Source organism: Phyllobates terribilis, unplaced genomic scaffold (genome assembly GCF_046119375.1).
Source record: "Phyllobates terribilis strain yellow unplaced genomic scaffold, ASM4611937v1 Scaffold_4__5_contigs__length_816908805, whole genome shotgun sequence".
Lineage (NCBI taxonomy): Eukaryota > Metazoa > Chordata > Amphibia > Anura > Dendrobatidae > Phyllobates > Phyllobates terribilis.
In genome coordinates this window covers 737,216,025-737,241,532 of record NW_027362764.1, presented here as the reverse complement: position 1 = coordinate 737,241,532, position 25,508 = coordinate 737,216,025, and the positions used below count along the sequence as shown (strand labels likewise).

The 25,508-nt window shown below is 57.9% G+C and overlaps 1 protein-coding gene across 1 annotated transcript in view; it reads right to left on the bottom strand.

Moving 5' to 3' along the window:
• Window positions 1-3,241: 3,241 nt before the first annotated feature.
• UTP23 (UTP23 small subunit processome component) overlaps window positions 3,242-25,508 on the bottom strand; it is a 28,883-nt gene continuing 6,616 nt past the window's right edge. Inside the window, exons 2-3 of the mRNA XM_073679798.1 lie at window positions 6,234-6,408; window positions 3,242-3,793 (exon numbers count right to left, since the gene is read on the bottom strand). Coding sequence (XP_073535899.1) covers window positions 3,428-3,793; window positions 6,234-6,408 — 541 coding nt within the window. The 3' untranslated portion in view covers window positions 3,242-3,427. The remainder of the gene's footprint in view (window positions 3,794-6,233; window positions 6,409-25,508) is intronic.

Here is a 25,508-nt window from a genome sequence, read left to right as displayed (position 1 = left end):
TATATTGTTTCCTCCACATATCAAGTTTTCACCACCGTACAGAAAATACGCGAAGCTCAGGAACAAGTTCTCGAGAGCATAAAAAACAAACTTTGTGTTGCATTAAGATTGCTCAGATCTCAACACAAAATCATTTAGTAAAACCAGGTAAAATAAATTATCAGAATTTTACAGATAAATATTTAAAAATGTAAACTTTTTTTTTCCATTTTTTATATGACTATTAACTTAGAAGATTGAGATATTCCATTGGTAACTAAAGGAGATGTATTAGGCGGATTGGTCCTGTAGTTCCACTTGTAAGCTTTGCTGTATAGATTGGGACAAATTAACAGAGTCGTCTCATTATTATTAGAGGGTGTTTAGTATTTTATAACAGCTCTTTGCCCACTGACTCCCATTCATTGCAGCTGCCATTAAGCGCACACGCCGCTTGCTACATACTTGTAAACTCCGGTCCTCTCCCTGCTAGACGGACACCCAGCCGACAACCCGAGCAGACGAGGAGTGGTGTCTAGGCCAGGATCTGAAGTTGTGACTGGAGGACTGGATTCAGGAGGTGTCGCACGTGGTTTATGAAGGATCTATTTGGGGGTGTCACTGAAGGATGAGGAGCTTTCTGCATTCAGGATGATGAGGGGTCCCTACATTACTGTTCAGGTGGACTTGTAACATACTACTTAAAGGGAACCTGTCAGCAGGATTTTGCTAATTAAAGTACACGCATGGCCATATTGGCGCTATGATACGGATTAAAATGATACCTGTGGTGAAGAAATCTGTTTTGTGGATTTTGTGGTATCCGGGTTTGAAGTTTTTTTGTTTTTTTTTTAATCGTAGCTTCGAGCAAAGGGGCGGGACTGTGGGTAGGGGTCTTCGGATCTGCCACGGCCCCTCCGCTACCCGTTGTCTTTATCATCCTCCTGGTTTAAATTTCGCGCTGGCACTGTCCTTGCCACAGGCAGCACTTGTGCATATTGATCTCCTGGCAATCTTCAGGAAAATGGCACCTGTGGTGGCGCATGCGCAAATTGACCTCCTGGTGGTCTTCAGTAAAATAGTGCCGGCGCATGGGCAGATTGAGCTCTCAGCTCGGCATTGAGCGGAGATCTAAATCTGTGCGTGCGCTGCCTGCGGCTACGACGGCATCGGTGTGAAGTTTAATCCATTAGGATGATAAAGACAACAGGGGCAGCGGAGGGGCCGGGGCAGAGTAGAACACCCTACCCATAATCCTGCCCCACAGTGCCGTCTTGACGCTCAAAGCCATGATAAGAAAACTTCAAGCTCTGGTTACACAAAATCCACAAAACAGATTTCTTCACCCCAGGTATCGTTTTAATCAGCATCACAGCACCAATATGGCCATGTGTGTACTTTACTTAGCAAAATCCTGCTGACAAGTTCCCTTTAAGCCTTTTTTTTTTTTTTTTTGCGCTTCTGGAAACCTGGAAAATTTTTGCACTTGACGTATACAAATAAAGTCTAAATTTAAAAAAAAGAAAGTTTATATGAGACCCCCCAAAAAGTTTATATGAGACCCCCCAAAACCTAGATATTCTTAAAAATAGACATCCAATAATTATTAAAATGGGGCGGGTGCTTGAAATAATTTTCTCCTGTTAACCATGGATACCTCCAAGGAAACATGTGACATCATCATTGCTTTGCATTTAAAGGGCTTTACAGGCAAGGACATTGCTACTTCCAAGATTGTCCCTAAATCAAACTTTTATCAGATCATCATCTTCAAAGAGGGATCAATTGCTTTGAAGAAGACTTGAGGGAACCCAAGAAAGTCCAGTAAGTGTCAGGAACGTTTCCTAAAGAAGATTCAGCTATGGGAATGGTTCAACACCAGTGCAGACCTTGCTCAAGAATAGCACCAGGCAGTTGTCAGGGCATCTGCATGTAACAAGAACGGCAGCAAAGCAGCAACTTCGCACCAAGAAAAACAAGGACAGACTGACATACTGCAAGAGGTATTGGGATTTGATGGCAAAGCATTGGGGTAAAGTGATTTTCTCTGATGAAGGCCCCTTCAGGCTGTTTAGAACATGAGGAAGAATGATTGTACCCAGGGATCCTTTTGATGCAGAGATTCTCTGCTCCAATATGAGACAAGAATCGCCGTTGTAGTCGTTAACTAGCCCAGTTAAGTCAGAGTCGGGAGTGCGGACATCTGCAGGTCACTTTAACCCCTGAATTCTTGGTCTGGATCACGGGTACTCAACTACTGCAGTGACTTATTCTCTTTTTGGAGCAGCAATCCAGGCTGAGACACGACCATTAGTAGCCGAGAGAAGCATCTCATACATCCTTGGCTGCTGACGAACCACAGGCAGCAGAAGTCCGAGCCTGGCTGCGCAATTGCTCCCGGATCTGCCTTACTCTGACACGCCGTGGCATTTCAGAGAAAACATACTGTGAGAAGTCGGCATCTTCCCGCCCAATTGCCCTTGACTGACAGGTAAAATGCATCTTCCAGGTGCACAGACATGCCCCTTATTGCACTTTCAACCTAATCTGCATATGGCTTCTGTGTTAAATTTCTCATGACTGGCAACTCCACTCTCTACAAAAAAGGTCCCATTTTTCTTGGGGGAAGGTAAGCCGTATCACGGGTTCCTTATGTAAAAAACGTGATTAAATGAAAAGTTTTGAAACTTTCTAATATTTTCAATTTTAATTCCTCACTTCCATCAATATTCTGGTTTGCTGTCGGCAGATGGACATATTCTTGTCCCACAACCATAGGGTGTAAGTTTATGTAGAACTGTTCTCAGCAGGACTGTTACATAAGTGAGCAGTCCAGACAATCCTGTGTGAGCTAAATACATCACACATCTCTGTCTTGATAGTTTGTTACAATGTACCAGAGTAGGGAACATGCGTCACCTTGAAGTCCAAGCAATCTAGTTCTTAGGGTAAGTACAGTTTTTTTGTGGTTTTGTTTTTTTTTTCTTTTTAGGAGGTTTTGGAGCAGAAATTCTACAAATACTCCTCAAAAACTTGGAAATTTTGCTTAGTTTTTGCTCGGAAAACTCTTCAAAAAGTTTCTTTGGGCACCATACTATTAGAGTATTTCTTAGAACAGCAGTCCCCAACACGTAACCATCTTATCTGCTACAACTCCTAACAAGCTCCAACGCCATAATGGGAGTCCTACGTGCAATAAATGAGACAACTAGTCGCGGTTCAGTAGAAAGCAAAAAAAAATAAATAAATAAAGAACACACAATTTCATTTACTGAAATAAATACAATTTATTAAAATTCAACAGTCGTGGCTGCAATACCAGACACAGCCTACCGGATAAGTGTGGCGCTGTTTCTGGAAGGTAGCAGCCAAGTTGTATTAATTTCATAATTCCTCTGGCTGTAAAAGTGTCAAATTGGCAGCAATAAGTTTGGGGGTCTCAATTCAGTTATGCAGTGTCTGGGGTGGGATTTCCAGAGGGCTTGTTTCTCTTTCTTTTCCTTTTCTTCTTTGTTTGCTCCGGGGCCGGCGTTGTGGGATTTTTCTTCTTTTTCTTAAGGCAGCTTAAAGGGTTAGGACCCCCAACGCGTTTCCTCTTCCTCCCTCTGTGTTCTGTGACCCGCACGATACCCTGCTCGCTTTTCAAATGCGCGATGCTGTGTTTCTGATGCTCGGGAAGCAGCTGGCCGGCCTGTACAGCCTGGACGTGGGCCGCAGACCTGGGGGACGGCTTGTCCAGGACCATCGTGTTCTGAATGATGAACATCAGGGGAACGCCCGCCAGTTTTTTCACTGCGCTGGAAAGTTCTTGGTCCTGGAAGGGGGAGGTGGTGAGAGAATCAAAACAGGAGTTAAAAAAAAAAATTCTAAAAAGATGTAAAAAAATATATATATATACAATATACATAAAGATAAAAAAACAAAAACACAAAACACAAAGTATAATCCCTCCTGGGCACCTTTTATTTAAAAAAAAAAAAAAAGTAAAATGTCCTTTAAATTTAGTGAAGTTTTAACTAGTTAAACAGGTTCTCTCTCCAAGCCCAACCCCCTCTACACACCCCTTACTGCGACTTATGAAAGTCAGGACTCCCCTTTAAGTGCCAGATCCTTGCATTACATGCCCAATGCAGATGTGAATGATATTACGTAATGGGATAATAGGATAATATGGTTAAGGGTCCAGTCGTTTGGATAAGTGAACATCAGATTTGGTGGGGATCCGACAACCAGCACTAGTAAACTTGCCGGGTGTCAGACCCCCACTGATGTGTTACGGATAGCTTCATCAATATATAATGTCCGGACAATCCCTTACAGTGCTATTCACCATTTTTGGCACCCCTTCATTTTTTTTCATAGACTGTACAGTATCTTCAGAAATAAGTGGAAATGTACCAAAGTTATATCCTCAGGATTTTTTAATTAGTGGTCCAAAGTAATACAACAATAAAACATTGTTTTTCAACTTCCATGTAGTAATTTAAAAGAAGAAACAGAATAAACAGCATGTGCAGCAATAATGACACCCCTAATTAATACTTGGTTGCACACCCTTTGGCATTGCTGACAGCCTCAAACCTTTCTTGTAGCCATCTATAAGCTTCTTGCACTTCTCAGCTGGAGTTTTCTCCCACTCTTCCTTTGCAGTTTGTTCAAGCTCTTGGATGTTTGCAGGGTTCTTTTTCCCCAATGGTAGATTTCCCCCAAAGATTTTCAATGGGATTGAGGTCAGGACTCATTGCTGGCCATTTTAAATTAGTCCATTTTTTTTCTTTTTCAACCATTCTTGTGTACTTTGGATGTGTGCTTTGGGTCATTGTGTTGCTGAAGGACCCATGATCTTCGACTCAAACAAAGTTTCCTTACACTGGGTAGAACATTTAGCTCTAAAATCTCTTGATAATTCACTGATTTCATGATTCCTGTGATACGGTCAAGGACTCCAGTATCGGATGCAGCAAAGCAACCCCACAGCATTATGGATCCTCCACCATACTTAACTGTTGGTAAGGTGTTCTTTTCCTTATAAGCTTCATTGCGCTGCCTGTAAACAAACTGTTGCTTTGCATTGCCAAATAGCTCTAGTTTTGCTTCATCAGTCCACAGAACATTTTTCTAAAAGGATTGTGGTTTGTCAAGGTACTGTTTGGCAAAAGATCAGTTGTCCTTTTTTATGACTTTTCTTCAGCAATGGTTTCTTCCTTGGCTTTCGCCCATATAGCTCTGCTTGGTTTAGTGTGCAGCGTATGGTACTTGTTGAAACCATGACCCAGACTGTTCCAGGTCTTTGGATGTTTGACATGGTGTTTTTTTTCACCATTCGCATCAACCTTCGAAGACATCTCTTGGCAATTTTCCTCTTTCACCCAAGTCCAGGTAGGTTCTTGACGGTTCTATGCTTGGCAAACTTCTTAAAAACATTGTGTACTGTTGAAACTGGGATACGAAGGTCTTTGGAGATTGTCTTATACCCTCTGGAAGTCTTGTGTTTGCTAATAGCAGTTCTGATGTCCTAATAGCAGCTCTGATGTCCTGACACAGCTCCATTGTCTTCACCATAGTGACAAAGGAACAGGGCCTACCATGTGGCTTTTAAAAACACTGAATTCATCATTCATTGGCTAATTCATGTCCCATGGGCTCCGACAATTAATCACAGATGAATCTCTTTTGTGATTTACCACAGGCGAATCAAAATGTGTTTCCATACTAAATTAATGTAAAGGGTGCCATTACCAGTGTCACTGCAAGCTTTAGGTTTTTCTATTTTTTTTTCCCATTATTTTTGGTTTTACATTATTAACTTATCATTTGCTCTTTTGTATTTAACACGAGTCTCTATACAAAAAACTGTTTCACTTGATTCTTTTTTTCCAGGAGATACTCCACATTATGCACTTAAACGTCATGGGTGCCAATAACGATGAGCAGGACTGTACATATCCAGTGTGTGTGTGTATGATCTGGGAAACATGAATTATGGCCGCCATTCCCTGCTATGGAGGAGTTGGGCAAAGATGATGATCATGAAGTGTCACTCACTTTTCCAAGAAAAAGGGAAAATAATATTTTTTAGCGGTGAAGCCATGTTGTATTTCCTGCCATGTTCTCAGCAGGCTCCCGGCCCCCACTCGCCATTATAATGACTCCCGGCCTGCTCACCGGCCTCCCCATTCTCCATAGCAACTGAACTCCCACCAGGTAACCAGGCAGCGAGCCGTCCTTGCAATAAATTGTTTTCTCACAGATACCTGGGTGGCGACGAAATAATGGTGAGAGTTGTCATCTGCAACCATGGATAACAGGCACGCCGAGCCGCTGACAGGACTCTGGAAATGAGCGCAGCTCCGCACTTGAAATCTTTGGGCGATTAATTTAGCTCCGTACAACTCCTTCCCCAGGGACTCAAGCTCCTTAATAACACAGCTGGAAAGAGAAACATCATTAAGTGCGCGTCATCTAATACAGAACAGGAAGCTGTACCTCATTACAGACAAGGACATCATATGTCCACCATATTCAGGGAAAATGCATTACTAATCCTGTACTATACTCCAGAGCTGCACTCACTGTTCTGTTGGTGCAGTCACTGTGTACATACATTACTGATCCGGAGTTACATCCTGTATTATACCCCAGAGCAGCACTCACTATTCTGCTGGTGCAGTCACTGTGTACATACATTACATTACTGATCCTGAGTTACATCCTGTATTATACCCCAGAGCAGCACTCACTATTCAGCTGCTGCAGTCACTGTGTACTTACATTACATTACTGATCCTGTACTGATCCTGAGTTACATCATGTATTATACCCCAGAGCTGCACTCACTATTCTGCTGGTGCAGTCACTGTGTACATACATTACATTACTGATCCTGAGTTACCTCCTGTATTATACTCCAGAGCTGCACTCACTATTCTGCTGGTGCAGTCACTGTGTACATACATTACATTACTGATCCTGAGTTACATCCTGTATTATACCCCAGAGCAGCACTCACTATTCAGCTGCTGCAGTCACTGTGTACTTACATTACATTACTGATCCTGTACTGATCCTGAGTTACATCATGTATTATACCCCAGAGCTGCACTCACTATTCTGCTGGTGCAGTCACTGTGTACATACATTACATTACTGATCCTGAGTTACCTCCTGTATTATACTCCAGAGCTGCACTCACTATTCTGCTGGTGCAGTCACTGGGTACATCCATTACATTACTGATCCTGTACTGATCCTGAGTTACATCTTGTATTATACTCCAGAGCTGTGCTCACTATTCTGCTGGTGCAGTCACTGTGTACATACATTACTGATCCTGAGTTACATCTTGTATTATACTCCAGAGCTGTGCTCACTATACTGCTGGTGCAGTCACTGGGTACATACATTACATTACTGATCCTGTACTGATCCTGAGTTACATCATGTATTATACCCCAGAGCTGCACTCATTATTCTGCTGGTGCAGTCACTGGGTACATCCATTACATTACTGATCCTGTACTGATCCTGAGTTACATCTTGTATTATACTCCAGAGCTGCACTCACTATTCTGCTGGTGCAGTCACTGTGTACATACATTATATTACTGATCCTGTACTGATCCTGAGTTACATCTTGTATTATACTCCAGAGCTGCACTCACTATTCTGCTGGTGCAGTCACTGTGTACATACATTACTGATCCTGAGTTACATCCTGTATTATACTCCAGAGCTGCACTCACTATTCTGCTGGTGCAGTCACTGTGTACATACATTATATTACGGATCCTGTACTGATCCTGAGTAATATCCTGTATTATACTCCAGAGCTGCACTCACTATTCTGCTGATGCATTTGTGTCACCCCAGGCCTGGATGCCACAAACATTAAAGGCTGTGTCTGAGAGCAGGAGGGAGGTTCCCTGGTCAGGGACCATTAGCATGCAGCACCTCCTGTCCCAGGCCAGTAAGGGGAGCAGGCTGCCCCTATAAAAGCTGGAACTGGGGCAGGGTTAGGGAGACCAGAACCCACTTCTGAAGTGTCCAGAAGAGTTCTCAGAGAAGAGGGACAGGTCAGCAGCAGCTGAGGAGTCCGTGAGGCAGAGGAGAGACTGCGAGCCAGGGACAGAGGCAATGAGAGCCCATCCTGGATGAGAGAATCACCACCGGACATTGGGGTCCGAGGCTGTCAGGGTTGCAAGCCCAGCAGCAGAGAACCAACCCGCGAGGGATTTCAGGTCCTTTGGCCTAAGAAGCCTGGAGGCTCCGCCACACAGAGGGACCAGTACAGCAGGAGAAAGCAAAAGGTACCCAAGGCCCGAGTCGCAAGCCATACAGGCAAAGTACACGGCCAGCTCAGGGACGTGGGCTGTTACACCACGAAAAGGGGGATAGTCAGCAAGGGCAGAGAGAGAACGGTAGGCCTACCCACTCACCCTGACCAGTGGGGCTCGCCCGAATGCTCTCAGACACCCAGGCCCATTCCTAACCGGTACTACTGTTGGGTCAGTAATAACATCTGCAATAAAGACCCTGGACTGTTTGAAGTGGACTCTGAACTGTTACTATTGCGGCCGGCACTATCACCCCCAGCATACACCTACACTGCCCTGAGGATACACTCCTCCCGTGGGGAGTTGTCCTATCCCTGTGCTGCACACCAACACAAGCCTCAGCGGTCTGCCTTGCAGCGGCGGTTACCTCTGACCGCAATCCACGGGTGGCGTAGTCGGACATTCATAACTCTACAAATAGACTGCCACAGCATTTGGTCTGACCACCCTGAGCCACGGGATTGGGTTGCCACTACTACCCCCAGCATCGCACAGAAGCCCGGTTCCGGGTGCCCCACGGCCCAGGGGGCGAGTCAGCTTTGGCGTAGTCGGCAGGATTGTGACCAACCCGCCACAAACGGGTATTGCGTGCCTGAAAAAGACTTTATACATACCTGAGTGAAGTTTCCCGCCATTCGGGGCCATTTCCCGTCAATCGGAGCCGTTTCCCGCCATCGAGCGCCATCTTCGGGACGCAGCGCGGGAAGAAGAGGGGCGTGGACGTCAAAAACGCGCGAGACCTGAAGCCCCGCCCTATGCTGAGACGCTGCGCAAGGTCCTGGAAGGAGAGAGAGCGACGCTGACGTCATCACCCCGCGACGCAAGGTCCTCACCCAGAGCATCGCGAGCGGAGCCGCGGCCTACAGAAGAGGATCGCCGGAAGGTAGGCCACGGTTAACTAGGGGAAAGGAAGATGACGGACGCGGAGGGACCTTTACCACCAGCGTGGCTGCAGCAGCGGTGATGCCGTTCTCCATGCCCTTCTCCATGCCCTACATCCCCGGTGCAGCCTGGCTGCCCCAATACTCACAGGAATCCCATACCTTAACTGACTTTAAGGAAAGATTGCACAGTTTATTTAAAGTTTATCCCCTGACAGAAGAACAGAAAGTGAGCACTCTGACGGGGCAGCTCACCGATGCAGCCCAGCGGGAAGTGAAATCATGGTCAGAGGAGGAGAAAAGGACTGTAAAGGACATTCTGACCCGGCTGCGGAGTACCTCTGATACCCGTACCTCAGCAGAAATCAAAATGCGGTTCTATGGCTGTAAGCAGCGAGCCCAAGATACTGTAGTATCAGAGACTATGCTCTAAATTTACAGGAAGCCTTGGGGGCAATTAAGCAAGCTGACCCGGGCAGCGTGCAGGATCCAGATAAACTATTGACTGATCAGTTCATAGAAGGTCTGCTGTCCAGCGCCCACAGAACCCAGCTGCGCCTCATGGCCCTACAGAACCCCGATTTGACTTTTGCACAGTTCAGATAGGGCCATCCGGGTGCTCCGAGAACCCGCACCAGGTGGCGCTGTGGTTTCTCGGCGCCCTGCCATCACTTACCACCAGGAGGCAGCGCCCTACCCTGCAGACCTTGTGGGGGCTGATGCGCAGGCCCTAAACCCATCCCCGCCTGCAAACCTGCACCATCAGGTCCAAGAACTGACAAAGAGTGTTGCTGCATTTACCAGGACCGTACAGTCATTACAGATGGACCCGTCAGGACCAATCAAGCTGGCTTCCAGTCCGGAGGATGTCCCGTGGCGTCGACGGAGGAGGATCCCGTCGTTCAGAGGGAGGCCCGCCGGTCGTTACACTGAGGATAGACAGCCGATTTGCCGCTGTTGCAGCCAGCCGGGACACGTAGCCAGGTACTGTACTTTAAATGGGTCCGACCTGGGGCAGAGGGCCAACCCCCAGGCATAAGGTCACCAGGCCAGTCTAATTGGCGTCATAAGTACGTAGGGGGAAGCCCGGTTTTACCCGTAGTGCTGGACGGTATCCCCATGAATGCACTGCTGGACACCGGGTCCCAAGTGACTACCATCCCCTATGTACTTTTCAAGCAGTACTGGAGTGACACTGACATAACCCGCTATCCAGACAGTGACTTGAGCATCATCGCCAGCAATAGCCAGCCCGTGCCGCAGGTGGGGTTCAATGAGATGACCATTAAGATTGGTAACGTTGAACTACCGGCACAGGGAGTGATCATTGTGGACATTGACCGTCGAGAAAGTCACCCTAAAATAACCTTGGGTACTAACGTGATTGAAAACTGTCTTTCAGAAGTGATTGTAATTTTGCAGCAGGTGGCGATGAATGCGAGCTCCAGTCAACAGAGGGTCCTCCAGAAGGAGATAAGAGCCCTGATGAGACGGCAACAGGTAGAACTGTCTGGTGGTGAGATCGGTAGCATGAGGATGAGCGACCCGTTCCCCATTGCCATGCCTCCCAAAAGTGAAATGATGATCTGGTGTCGGACTGCAATCGGGTTGAGAGGTAGAGACATGCCATGGTAGAACCCGTGTACTCAGACAGCAGGCCCACCATTTTGACAGCCTGGGGGGTGGTTGATGTCCGCCATGGAAGGGTGCCCATCCGAATCTTAAACATTGGGGAAAGGGAAGTACACTTACCCCGGTACGCTACACTAGCCAAATTGCATACTGTTGAACACAATGCTGTCAGGGTCGTGGAACCCTTGCCTCCATGTCCCCAGGCGGAGGGTAATGGCTCCCAGAAACCTAAGGAGGACTGGTGCCAGAAACTCCACGTGGGTGCTGACTCCACTCCCTTGCACCAAAAACAAGGAGTCTACCGGGTGGTTCAGGAGTACGAGAGAATCTTTAGTAAGCACCCGCTAGACTTCGGCAGGGTGAAAGGGGTAGAACACCACATCCCCACGGGAAGCCACCCACCAATAAAAGAGAGATACAGACCTGTACCCCCCGCACATTATCAGAACGCAAAGGGCATGCTGAGAGAAATGAAAGAAGCCGGGGTCATTAGAGACAGCTTTAGCCCCTAGGCAGCCCCCTTGGTTCTGGTAAAAAAGAAAGACGGTACCATGAGAATGTGCGTGGACTATAGGCAAATCAATCGTATCACCCATAAAGACGCGTACCCGTTACCTAGGATAGAGGAGTCTTTGGCCGCATTAAAATCAGCTAACTTCTTTTCTACTTTGGACCTTACTAGCGGGTACTGGCAGACTCCTGTGGCAGAGGCTGACAAGGAGAAGACCGCCTTCACCACCCCGATGGGATTGAGTGAATTCAACTGTATGCCATTCGGGCTCTGCAATGCACCCGGGACCTTCCAGAGGCTGACGGAATGCTGTCTAGGGCACCAAAACTTCGAGACGGTCCTACTTTACCTGGACGACGTGATCGTCTATTCGAAGACCTACGAGGACCATCTAAAACACCTGGCAGAGGTGTTCGAAGCCCTGGCAGGCTATGGCATGAAAGTGAAACCCTCCAAGTGCCATCTGTTAAAGACGAAGGTACAGTACCTGGGGCACGTGGTGAGTGCAGAAGGAGTAGCCCCCGACCCCGACAAGGTCACAGTAATCAAGAGCTGGCCAAGCCCCTCAAACATCAAAGAAGTGAGGCAGTTCCTCAGGTTGGTATGCTACTATGGAAGGTTCATCCCCGGGTTCACAAGAATGGCGGCTCCAATGCAGGACCTCCTGATAGGTCAGTCTAAATCCAGAAGTCAAAAGCCACCCTTCAAGTGGGACAAGCCGGAAGAGGAGTCCTTCCGCCAGCTGAAGATGGCCCTCACGAGGGATGAGACCCTGGCCTACCCCGATTATGGCCAGCCTTTTATCCTCCACACAGACGCCAGTAATGTGGGGTTAGGAGCCGTACTGTCCCAAAACCAACAGGGCAGAGAAAGGGTGATCGCGTACGCCAGCCGGAAGCTGAGGCCCACTGAAAGGAACCCGGAGAATTACAGCTCCTTCAAGCTAGAATTCTTGGCAGTGGTGTGGGCCGTCACAGAACGGTTTAAACATTACCTGGCCTCCGCAAAGTTCACTGTGCACACGGACAACAACCCGTTGACACACCTGGACAATGCAAGACTAGGTGCCCTAGAACAGCAGTGGATGGACCGGCTATCAAATTATGACTTCACAATCAAATACCGGGTAAGAAGAACCAACGCCAACGCAGACGCCCTATCAAGAATGCCCCACCTACCCGAAGGAGAAGAAGACTCCGAAGAGCAGAAGGAAGTAGAGCTCCCTGCGTTCCACCGGTATGGGGCCACTCAGTATTCTCACCGGGTAAGAGACAAAGACCTAACCACCGTCATGTTCAACCCCTTACCCCACCACGGCTGGGCTGAAACGCAAGATAGTGACCCTGCAGTTCGCCTGGTGAAAGACCTGTTAACCCAGGCAGACGCTAGCCCTGGCCTGGACGCTCCAGAGGAAGCCAAGCAGTTATGGAAGGAGAAAAGCAGGCTATTCCTCTACGAAGGTAAGCTGTGCAGAAGGCTTGTCAACCACCGGACGCACGAGCTGACCTGGCAGGTAGTGGTCCCGAGACGGGATGCAGCAATGGTCCTGGAGGCCTACCATGACAGAACGGAACACTTTGGGTGGAAGAAACTGGAGTTCCTACTGAGAGAGCGGTTCTACTGGATTGGTATGAGAGGGGCCATCGAGAAGTGGTGCAGGGACTGCGGCCCATGTCACCTCAGAAGGAACAACCGTACCAGCCAGAAGACGCCCTTGATGCCCATCGTCACCAGGCAGCCTCTTGAGCTGGTAGCTCTGGACCATGTGAAGTTGGCTCCAAGCCGGTCGGGCTACATCTATGCCCTCACGATTGTGGACCATTACTCCCGGTTCTTGGTGGTGGTCCCGGTTAAAGACTTGACAGCCCAAACAGCGGCCAGAGCCTTCCAACAACACTTCTGCCGTCCACACGGGTATCCAGAACAGGTCTTGACAGATCAAGGTCCCGCGTTTGAGGCGGAAGTCTTCCAGGAGTTCTGCAACCTCTACGGCTGTAGGAAGATTCGGACAACGCCTTACCACCCGCAAACCAAACGAGAAAATGAACAATATCGTCATTGATCTCCTCAAGACGTTGCCCCTGGAAGAACGCAGCCTGTGGCCGGAGAAGCTGCCAGACCTGATAGACTTGTACAACCATATCCCGGTGAATTCTACAAATTGCACCCCAGCTTACCTGATGCGAGCAAGACCAGGTAAGCTGCCTATGGACCTGGAGATGGGATTCCTGACACCCGAGGACACCTCCCCAGATGCGGACTGGGATACGGAACGGCGGCTACAGTACAAGAAGGTACAGGAGAGTGTGGAGGGGAGTCTGGCTCAAGCGAGAGAAAAGCAAGAGAGGCTCTTCAACCAACACGCCCCTGCTGGTCCCCTGGAACCTGGTGAGCAGGTCCGAAAGCGGAAGAGAAGGCTTCACAAGCTAGATGACCAGTGGGAGAGCGACCCGTACACAGTACTGCCGTCCAACCATGACAACCCGAAGGTATGTGTAATTACCAAGGATGGAGGAGAAACCACTAGCACTGTCTCCAGAGACCACCTTAAACGGTGCCCCGAGCAACTACAGAGTGCAGGAGAAGATCAAGATGACCTTAAACCCGCAGAGGACAAGGAAGAAATGGTCAGCACCGTTCTCAGAGAGTTCCCCCGGTCCTGGACTCGGATAAACGACGCGATAGTGGTACCCGTCCTACACTTCCTTCAACCTACCCAGCAGGAGCCTACAGGAGAGCAGGAAGAACAAGAAGAACAAGCAGCTCCGGAGGCAGAAGAACCCATGCCAGCAGCCCAGGAGAGTCAACCCTCTGCTGACCGTGAGCCTGCCATGCCTGCGGTAAGCCAAAGGACCCGCAGACAGCTGCCTGCCCTGCCTGTAAACCCAGCTAGTAGCTGTACCATAAATGATAGTGGGGAAAGCCAGGTTAGACCACCACCAGACAGTGGGTTACGCAGGTCAACCCGGAGCACTAGGGGTCAAGTACCAGCTCGCTGGAAGATCTAAGTACAAAGTCTACATTTACCTGTAAATATTTAATATTTTATAGTTGTTACCTGATAATTAATACTGTTTTCCAGTTTTTCCTAGTACAATGGACTGACAGGTCATGGACACTGAATGGCCGGAACTGAGTTGAAGATAGTTGCATGTGGTGCCCTCTTGTGAAGATGGCCAGAGAAGAAAAACCTGTCCGGCGTGGCTCCCTTGTGGCCCAAAGTAGTTAGCTCTTACCTTGCCGCCACGCCCAAGGCCAGGAACTTGGGGTTTATAGGGACAGGTCCCCACATTGTGGAAAACTTCACCTAGTTGGGTGATATTGACACCCGGTCACGGAAGCGCCGTGACCTTAAGGACAAAATGTGCTTGTAAATATGTTATGTTATTGTTTATACCCTGTTTGTTGGTGGCCAAAAAGGCTTAGTCCCAGAGTACTAAATTTTACTAGGGGGGGGGGGGGAATGTGTCACCCCAGGCCTGGATGCCACAAATATTAAAGGCTGTGTCTGAGAGCAGGAGGGAGGTTCCCTGGTCAGGGACCATTAGCATGCAGCACCTCCTGTCCCAGGCCAGTAGGGGGAGCAGGCTGCCCCTATAAAAGCTGGACCTGTGGCAGGGTTAGGGAGACCAGAACCCACTTCTGAAGTGTCCAGAAGGGTTCTCAAAGAAGAGGGACAGGTCAGCAGCAGCTGAGGAGAGACTGCGAGCCAGGGACAGAGGCAACGAGAGCCGGTCCTGGATGAGAGAATCACCACCGGACATTGGGGTCCGAGGCTGTCAGAGTTGCAAGCCCAGCAGCAGAGAACCAACCCGCGAGGGATTTCAGGTCCCTTGGCCTAAGAAGCCTGGAGGCTCCGCCACACAGAGGGACCAGTACAGCAGGAGAAAGCAAAAGGTACCCAAGGCCCGAGTTGCAAGCCATACAGGCAAAGTACACGGCCAGCTCAGGGACGTGGGCTGTTACACCACGAAAAGGGGGATAGTCAGCAAGGGCAGAGAGAGAACGGTAGGCCTTCACACTCACCCTGACCAGTGGGGCTCGCCCGAATGCTCTCAGACACCCAGGCCCATTCCTAACCGGTACTACTGTTGGGTCAGTAATAACATCTGCAATAAAGACCCTGGACTGTTTGAAGTGGACTCTGAACTGTTACTATTGCGGCCGGCACTATCACCCCCAGCATTCACCTACACTGCCCTGAGGCTACACTCTTCCCGTGGGGAGTTATCCTACCTCTGTGCTGCACGGGAGGGGGGGGTACACCCCACCCCCCCTAGGAAGACAGCGGGAGGGGGAGGGGAGGGGACACACCCCCCCTAGGAAGACAGCGGGAGGGGGAGGGGAGGGGACACCCCCCCCCAGGAAGACAGCGGGAGGGAGAGGGGAGGGGACACCCCCCCCCCCTAGGAAGACAGCGGGAGGGGGAGGGGAGGGGACACCCCCCCCCTAGGAAGACAGCGGGAGGGGGAGGGGAGGGGACACCCCCCCCCTAGGAAGACAGCGGGAGGGGGAGGGGAGGGGACACCCCCCCCCCTAGGAAGACAGCGGGAGGGGGAGGGGAGGGGACACCCCCCCCCCTAGGAAGACAGCGGGAGGGGGAGGGGAGGGGACACCCCCCCCCCTAGGAAGACAGCGGGAGGGGGAGGGGAGGGGACACCCCCCCCCCTAGGAAGACAGCGGGAGGGGGAGGGGAGGGGACACCCCCCCCCTAGGAAGACAGCGGGAGGGGGAGGGGAGGAGACACCCCCCCCCTAGGAAGACAGCGGGAGGGGGAGGGGAGGAGACACCCCCCCCCTAGGAAGACAGCGGGAGGGGGAGGGGAGGAGACACCCCCCCCCTAGGAAGACAGCGGGAGGGGAGGGGACACCCCCCCCCTAGGAAGACAGCGGGAGGGGGAGGGGACACCCCCCCCCTAGGAAGACAGCGGGAGGGGAGGGGACACCCCCCCCCTAGGAAGACAGCGGGAGGGGGAGGGGAGGGGACACCCCCCCCTAGGAAGACAGCGGGAGGGGGAGGGGAGGGGACACCCCCCCCCTAGGAAGACAGCGGGAGGGGGAGGGGAGGGGACACCCCCCCCCTAGGAAGACAGCGGGAGGGGGAGGGGACGGGACACACCCCCCCCCCCTAGGAAGACAGCGGGAGGGGGAGGGGAGGGGACACCCCCCCCTAGGTAGACAGGGGGAGGGGACACACCCCCCTAGGAAGACAGCGGGAGGGGGAGGGGACACCCCCCCCTAGGAAGACAGCGGGAGGGGGAGGGGACACCCCCCCCTAGGAAGACAGCGGGAGGGGGAGGGGAGGGGACACCCCCCCCCAGGAAGACAGCGGGAGGGGAGGGGACACACCCCCCCTAGGAAGACAGCGGGAGGGGGAGGGGAGGGGACACCCCCCCCTAGGAAGACAGCGGGAGGGGGAGGGGAGGGGACACCCCCCCCTAGGAAGACAGCGGGAGGGGGAGGGGAGGGGACACCCCCCCCTAGGAAGACAGCGGGAGGGGGAGGGGAGGGGACACCCCCCCCCCTAGGAAGACAGCGGGAGGGGGAGGGGAGGGGACACCCCCCCCTAGGAAGACAGCGGGAGGGGGAGGGGAGGGGACACCCCCCCCTAGGAAGACAGCGGGAGGGGGAGGGGAGGGGACACCCCCCCCTAGGGAGGGGACACCCCCCCTAGGAAGACAGCGGGAGGGGGAGGGGAGGGGAGGGGACACCCCCCCTAGGAAGACAGCGGAAGGGGAGGGGAGGGGACACCCCCCCCTAGGAAGACCGCGGGAGGGGAGGGGACACCCCCCCCTAGGAAGACAGCGGGAGGGGGAGGGGAGGGGACACACCCCCCTAGGAAGACAGCGGGAGGGGGAGGGGAGGGGACACCCCCCCCTAGGAAGACAGCGGGAGGGGGAGGGGAGGGGAGGGGACACACCCCCCTAGGAAGACAGCGGGAGGGGAGGGGAGGGGACACACCCCCCTAGGAAGACAGCGGGAGGGGAGGGGAGGGGACACCCCCCCCTAGGAAGACAGCGGGAGGGGGAGGGGACACCCCCCCCTAGGAAGACAGCGGGAGGGGGAGGGGACACCCCCCCCTAGGAAGACAGCGGGAGGGGACACCCCCCCCTAGGAAGACAGCGGGAGGGGGAGGGGACACCCCCCCCTAGGAAGACAGCGGGAGGGGGAGGGGACACCCCCCCCTAGGAAGACAGCGGGAGGGGGAGGGGAGGGGACACCCCCCCCTAGGAAGACAGCGGGAGGGGGAGGGGAGGGGACACACCCCCCTAGGAAGACAGCGGGAGGGGAGGGGACACACCCCCCTAGGAAGACAGCGGGAGGGGAGGGGACACACCCCCCTAGGAAGACAGCGGGAGGGGAGGGGACACACCCCCCTAGGAAGACAGCGGAGGGGAGGGGACACACCCCCCTAGGAAGACAGCGGGAGGGGGAGGGGAGGGGACACACCCCCCTAGGAAGACAGCGGGAGGGGGAGGGAGGGGACACACCCCCCTAGGAAGACAGCGGGAGGGGGAGGGGAGGGGACACACCCCCTAGGAAGACAGCGGGAGGGGGAGGGGACACACCCCCCTAGGAAGACAGCGGGAGGGGACACACCCCCCTAGGAAGACAGCGGGAGGGGGAGGGGAGGGGACACACCCCCCTAGGAAGACAGCGGGAGGGGAGGGGACACACCCCCCTAGGAAGACAGCGGGAGGGGGAGGGGAGGGGACACACCCCCCTAGGAAGATAGCGGGAGGGGGAGGGGAGGGGACACACCCCCCTAGGAAGACAGCGGGAGGGGGAGGGGAGGGGACACCCCCCCCTAGGAAGACAGCGGGAGGGGGAGGGGAGGGGACACCCCCCCCTAGGAAGACAGCGGGAGGGGGAGGGGAGGGGAGGGGACACCCCCCCCCTAGGAAGACAGCGGGAGGGGGAGGGGACACCCCCCCCCCCCTAGGAAGACAGCGGGAGGGGGAGGGGACACCCCCCCCCCCTAGGAAGACAGCGGGAGGGGAGGGGAGGGGACACACCCCCCTAGGAAGACAGCGGGAGGGGGAGGGGAGGGGACACACCCCCCTAGGAAGACAGCGGGAGGGGGAGGGGACACCCCCCCTAGGAAGACAGCGGGAGGGGGAGGGGACACCCCCCCCCTAGGAAGACAGCGGGAGGGGGAGGGGAGGGGACACCCCCCCCCCTAGGAAGACAGCGGGAGGGGAGGGGACACACCCCCCCTAGGAAGACAGCGGGAGGGGGAGGGGGAGGGGACACCCCCCCCTAGGAAGACAGCGGGAGGGGGAGGGGACACCCCCCCCTAGGAAGACAGCGGGAGGGGGAGGGGACACCCCCCCCCTAGGAAGACAGCGGGAGGGGGAGGGGAGGGGACACCCCCCCCCTAGGAAGACAGCGGGAGGGGGAGGGGACACCCCCCCCTAGGAAGACAGCGGGAGGGGGAGGGGAGGGGAGGGGACACCCCCCCCTAGGAAGACAGCGGGAGGGGGAGGGGAGGCACCCCCCCTAGGAAGACAGCGGGGAGGGGGAGGGACACCCCCCCTAGGAAGACAGCGGGAGGGGGGGAGGGGAGGGGACACCCCCCCCTAGGAAGACAGCGGGAGGGGGGGGGAGGGGAGGGGACACCCCCCCTAGGAAGACAGCGGGAGGGGGGGGGGAGGGGAGGGGACACCCCCCCCTAGGAAGACAGCGGGAGGGGGGGGGGAGGGGACACCCCCCCCTAGGAAGACAGCGGGAGGGGGAGGGGAGGGGACACACCCCCCTAGGAAGACAGCGGGAGGGGGAGGGGAGGGGACACACCCCCCTAGGAAGGGAGGGGGAGGGGACACCCCCCCCTAGGAAGACAGCGGGAGGGGGAGGGGAGGGGAGGGGACACCCCCCCCTAGGAAGACAGCGGGAGGGGGAGGGGGAGGGGACACCCCCCTAGGAAGACAGCGGGAGGGGGAGGGGACACCCCCCCTAGGAAGACAGCGGGAGGGGGAGGGGAGGGGACACCCCCCCCTAGGAAGACAGCGGGAGGGGGGGGGAGGGGAGGGGACACCCCCCCCTAGGAAGACAGCGGGAGGGGGGGGGAGGGGAGGGGACACCCCCCCCTAGGAAGACAGCGGGAGGGGGGGGAGGGGAGGGGACACCCCCAGGGGACACCCCCCCCTAGGAAGACAGCGGGAGGGGGAGGGGAGGGGACACACCCCCCTAGGAAGACAGCGGGAGGGGGAGGGGGAGGGGACACACCCCCTAGGAAGGGAGGGGGAGGGGACACACCCCCCTAGGAAGACAGCGGGAGGGGAGGGGAGGGGACACACCCCCCTAGGAAGACAGCGGGAGGGGGAGGGGAGGGGACACACCCCCCTAGGAAGGGAGGGGGAGGGGACACACCCCCCTAGGAAGACAGCGGGAGGGGGAGGGGAGGGGACACCCCCCCAGGAAGACAGGGGGAGGGGGAGGGGACACACCCCCCTAGGAAGACAGCGGGAGGGGGAGGGGACACACCCCCCTAGGAAGACAGCGGGAGGGGGAGGGGACACACCCCCCTAGGAAGACAGCGGGAGGGGGAGGGGACACACCCCCCTAGGAAGACAGCGGGAGGGGGAGGGGACACACCCCCCTAGGAAGACAGCGGGAGGGGGAGGGGACACACCCCCCTAGGAAGACAGCGGGAGGGGGAGGGGACACCCCCCCCTAGGAAGACAGCGGGAGGGGGAGGGGACACCCCCCCTAGGAAGACAGCGGGAGGGGGAGGGGACACCCCCCCTAGGAAGACAGCGGGAGGGGGAGGGGACACCCCCCCTAGGAAGACAGCGGGAGGGGGAGGGGAGGGGACACCCCCCCTAGGAAGACAGCGGGAGGGGGAGGGGAGGGGACACCCCCCCCTAGGAAGACAGCGGGAGGGGGAGGGGAGGGGACACCCCCCCCTAGGAAGACAGCGGGAGGGGGAGGGGGGAGGGGAGGGGACACCCCCCCTAGGAAGACAGCGGGAGGGGGAGGGGAGGGGACACCCCCCCCTAGGAAGACAGCGGGAGGGGGAGGGGAGGGGACACCCCCCCCTAGGAAGACAGCGGGAGGGGGAGGGGAGGGGACACCCCCCCCTAGGAAGACAGCGGGAGGGGGAGGGGAGGGGACACCCCCCCCTAGGAAGACAGCGGGAGGGGGAGGGGAGGGGACACCCCCCCCTAGGAAGACAGCGGGAGGGGGAGGGGAGGGACACCCCCCCCTAGGAAGACAGCGGGAGGGGGAGGGGAGGGGGACACCCCCCCCTAGGAAGACAGCGGGAGGGGGAGGGGAGGGGACACCCCCCCCTAGGAAGACAGCGGGAGGGGGAGGGGAGGGGACACCCCCCCCTAGGAAGACAGCGGGAGGGGGAGGGGAGGGGACACCCCCCCCTAGGAAGACAGCGGGAGGGGGAGGGGAGGGGACACCCCCCCCTAGGAAGACAGCGGGAGGGGGAGGGGAGGGGACACCCCCCCCTAGGAAGACAGCGGGAGGGGGAGGGGAGGGGACACCCCCCCCTAGGAAGACAGCGGGAGGGGGAGGGGAGGGGACACCCCCCCCTAGGAAGACAGCGGGAGGGGGAGGGGACACCCCCCCCTAGGAAGACAGCGGGAGGGGGAGGGGACACCCCCCCCTAGGAAGACAGCGGGAGGGGGAGGGGACACCCCCCCCTAGGAAGACAGCGGGAGGGGGAGGGGACACCCCCCCCTAGGAAGACAGCGGGAGGGGGAGGGGACACCCCCCCCTAGGAAGACAGCGGGAGGGGGAGGGGACACCCCCCCCTAGGAAGACAGCGGGAGGGGGAGGGGACACCCCCCCCTAGGAAGACAGCGGGAGGGGGAGGGGACACCCCCCCCTAGGAAGACAGCGGGAGGGGAGGGGACACCCCCCCCTAGGAAGACAGCGGGAGGGGGAGGGGACACCCCCCCCTAGGAAGACAGCGGGAGGGGGAGGGGACACCCCCCCCAGGAAGACAGCGGGAGGGGGAGGGGACACCCCCCCCCTAGGAAGACAGCGGGAGGGGGAGGGGACACCCCCCCCCTAGGAAGACAGCGGGAGGGGGAGGGGACACCCCCCCCCTAGGAAGACAGCGGGAGGGGGAGGGGACACCCCCCCCCTAGGAAGACAGCGGGAGGGGGAGGGGACACCCCCCCCTAGGAAGACAGCGGGAGGGGGAGGGGACACCCCCCCCTAGGAAGACAGCGGGAGGGGGAGGGGAGGGGACACCCCCCCCTAGGAAGACAGCGGGAGGGGGAGGGGAGGGGACACCCCCCCCTAGGAAGACAGCGGGGGAGGGGGAGGGGGACACCCCCCCCTAGGAAGACAGCGGGAGGGGGAGGGGAGGGGACACCCCCCCCTAGGAAGACAGCGGGAGGGGGAGGGGAGGGGACACCCCCCCCTAGGAAGACAGCGGGAGGGGGAGGGGAGGGGACACCCCCCCTAGGAAGAAAGCGGGAGGGGGAGGGGACACCCCCCCCTAGGAAGACAGCGGGAGGGGGAGGGGAGGGGACACCCCCCCCTAGGAAGACAGCGGGAGGGGGAGGGGAGGGGACACCCCCCCTAGGAAGACAGCGGGAGGGGGAGGGGACACACCCCCCTAGGAAGACAGGGGGAGGGGGAGGGGACACACCCCCCTAGGAAGACAGCGGGAGGGGGAGGGGACACACCCCCCTAGGAAGACAGGGAAAGGGGGAGGGGACACACCCCCTAGGAAGACAGCGGGAGGGGGAGGGGACACACCCCCCTAGGAAGACAGGGAAAGGGGGGAGGGACACACCCCCCTAGGAAGACAGCGGGAGGGGGAGGGGACACCCCCCCTAGGAAGACAGCGGGAGGGGGAGGGGACACCCCCCCCCCTAGGAAGACAGCGGGAGGGGGAGGGGAGGGGACACCCCCCCCCTAGGAAGACAGCGGGAGGGGAGGGGACACACCCCCCCTAGGAAGACAGCGGGAGGGGGAGGGGGAGGGGACACCCCCCCCTAGGAAGACAGCGGGAGGGGGAGGGGACACCCCCCCCTAGGAAGACAGCGGGAGGGGGAGGGGACACCCCCCCCCTAGGAAGACAGCGGGAGGGGGAGGGGAGGGGACACCCCCCCCCTAGGAAGACAGCGGGAGGGGGAGGGGACACCCCCCCCTAGGAAGACAGCGGGAGGGGGAGGGGAGGGGAGGGGACACCCCCCCCTAGGAAGACAGCGGGAGGGGGAGGGGAGGGGACACCCCCCCTAGGAAGACAGCGGGAGGGGGAGGGGACACCCCCCCTAGGAAGACAGCGGGAGGGGGAGGGGAGGGGACACCCCCCCCTAGGAAGACAGCGGGAGGGGGGGGGAGGGGAGGGGACACCCCCCCCTAGGAAGACAGCGGGAGGGGGGGGAGGGGAGGGGACACCCCCCCCTAGGAAGACAGCGGGAGGGGGGGGGAGGGGAGGGGACACCCCCCCCTAGGAAGACAGCGGGAGGGGGAGGGGAGGGGACACACCCCCCTAGGAAGACAGCGGGAGGGGGAGGGGAGGGGACACACCCCCCTAGGAAGGGAGGGGGAGGGGACACACCCCCCTAGGAAGACAGCGGGAGGGGGAGGGGAGGGGACACCCCCCCCAGGAAGACAGGGGGAGGGGAGGGGACACACCCCCCTAGGAAGACAGCGGGAGGGGGAGGGGGAGGGGACACACCCCCCTAGGAAGACAGCGGGAGGGGGAGGGGACACACCCCCCTAGGAAGACAGCGGGAGGGGGAGGGGACACACCCCCCTAGGAAGACAGCGGGAGGGGGGAGGGGACACACCCCCCTAGGAAGACAGCGGGAGGGGGAGGGGACACACCCCCCTAGGAAGACAGCGGGAGGGGGAGGGGACACACCCCCCTAGGAAGACAGCGGGAGGGGGAGGGGACACACCCCCCTAGGAAGACAGCGGGAGGGGGAGGGGACACACCCCCCTAGGAAGACAGCGGGAGGGGGAGGGGACACACCCCCCTAGGAAGACAGCGGGAGGGGGAGGGGACACACCCCCCTAGGAAGACAGCGGGAGGGGGAGGGGACACACCCCCCTAGGAAGACAGCGGGAGGGGGAGGGGACACACCCCCCTAGGAAGACAGCGGGAGGGGGAGGGGACACACCCCCCTAGGAAGACAGCGGGAGGGGGGAGGGGACACACCCCCCTAGGAAGACAGCGGGAGGGGGAGGGGACACCCCCCCCTAGGAAGACAGCGGGAGGGGGAGGGGACACCCCCCCTAGGAAGACAGCGGGAGGGGGAGGGGACACCCCCCCCTAGGAAGACAGCGGGAGGGGAGGGGAGGGGACACCCCCCCCTAGGAAGACAGCGGGAGGGGGAGGGGAGGGGACACCCCCCCTAGGAAGACAGCGGGAGGGGGAGGGGAGGGGACACCCCCCCTAGGAAGACAGCGGGGAGGGGGAGGGGAGGGGACACCCCCCCTAGGAAGACAGCGGGAGGGGGAGGGGAGGGGACACCCCCCCCTAGGAAGACAGCGGGAGGGGGAGGGGAGGGGACACCCCCCCCTAGGAAGACAGCGGGAGGGGGAGGGGAGGGGACACCCCCCCTAGGAAGACAGCGGGAGGGGGAGGGGAGGGGACACCCCCCCCTAGGAAGACAGCGGGAGGGGGAGGGGAGGGGACACCCCCCCCTAGGAAGACAGCGGGAGGGGGAGGGGAGGGGACACCCCCCCTAGGAAGACAGCGGGAGGGGGAGGGGACACCCCCCCCTAGGAAGACAGCGGGAGGGGGAGGGGACACCCCCCCCTAGGAAGACAGCGGGAGGGGGAGGGGACACCCCCCCCTAGGAAGACAGCGGGAGGGGGAGGGGACACCCCCCCCTAGGAAGACAGCGGGAGGGGGAGGGGACACCCCCCCCTAGGAAGACAGCGGGAGGGGGAGGGGACACCCCCCCCTAGGAAGACAGCGGGAGGGGGAGGGGACACCCCCCCTAGGAAGACAGCGGGAGGGGGAGGGGACACCCCCCCCTAGGAAGACAGCGGGAGGGGGAGGGGACACCCCCCCCTAGGAAGACAGCGGGAGGGGGAGGGGACACCCCCCCTAGGAAGACAGCGGGAGGGGGAGGGGACACCCCCCCCTAGGAAGACAGCGGGAGGGGGAGGGGACACCCCCCCCTAGGAAGACAGCGGGAGGGGGAGGGGACACCCCCCCCTAGGAAGACAGCGGGAGGGGGAGGGGACACCCCCCCCTAGGAAGACAGCGGGAGGGGGAGGGGACACCCCCCCCTAGGAAGACAGCGGGAGGGGGAGGGGACACCCCCCCCTAGGAAGACAGCGGGAGGGGGAGGGGACACCCCCCCCCTAGGAAGACAGCGGGAGGGGGAGGGGACACCCCCCCCCTAGGAAGACAGCGGGAGGGGGAGGGGACACCCCCCCCCTAGGAAGACAGCGGGAGGGGGAGGGGACACCCCCCCTAGGAAGACAGCGGGAGGGGGAGGGGACACCCCCCCCTAGGAAGACAGCGGGAGGGGGAGGGGAGGGGACACCCCCCCTAGGAAGACAGCGGGAGGGGGAGGGGAGGGGACACCCCCCCCTAGGAAGACAGCGGGAGGGGGAGGGGAGGGGACACCCCCCCCTAGGAAGACAGCGGGAGGGGGAGGGGAGGGGACACCCCCCCCTAGGAAGACAGCGGGAGGGGGAGGGGAGGGGACACCCCCCCCTAGGAAGACAGCGGGAGGGGGAGGGGAGGGGACACCCCCCCCTAGGAAGACAGCGGGAGGGGGAGGGGAGGGGACACCCCCCCTAGGAAGACAGCGGGAGGGGGAGGGGAGGGGACACCCCCCCCTAGGAAGAAAGCGGGAGGGGGAGGGGACACCCCCCCTAGGAAGACAGCGGGAGGGGGAGGGGAGGGGACACCCCCCCTAGGAAGACAGCGGGAGGGGGAGGGGAGGGGACACCCCCCCTAGGAAGACAGCGGGAGGGGGAGGGGACACACCCCCCTAGGAAGACAGGGGGAGGGGGAGGGGACACACCCCCCTAGGAAGACAGCGGGAGGGGGAGGGGACACACCCCCCTAGGAAGACAGGGAAAGGGGGAGGGGACACACCCCCCTAGGAAGACAGCGGGAGGGGGAGGGGACACACCCCCCTAGGAAGACAGGGAAAGGGGGAGGGGACACACCCCCCTAGGAAGACAGCGGGAGGGGGAGGGGACACACCCCCCTAGGAAGACAGCGGGAGGGGGA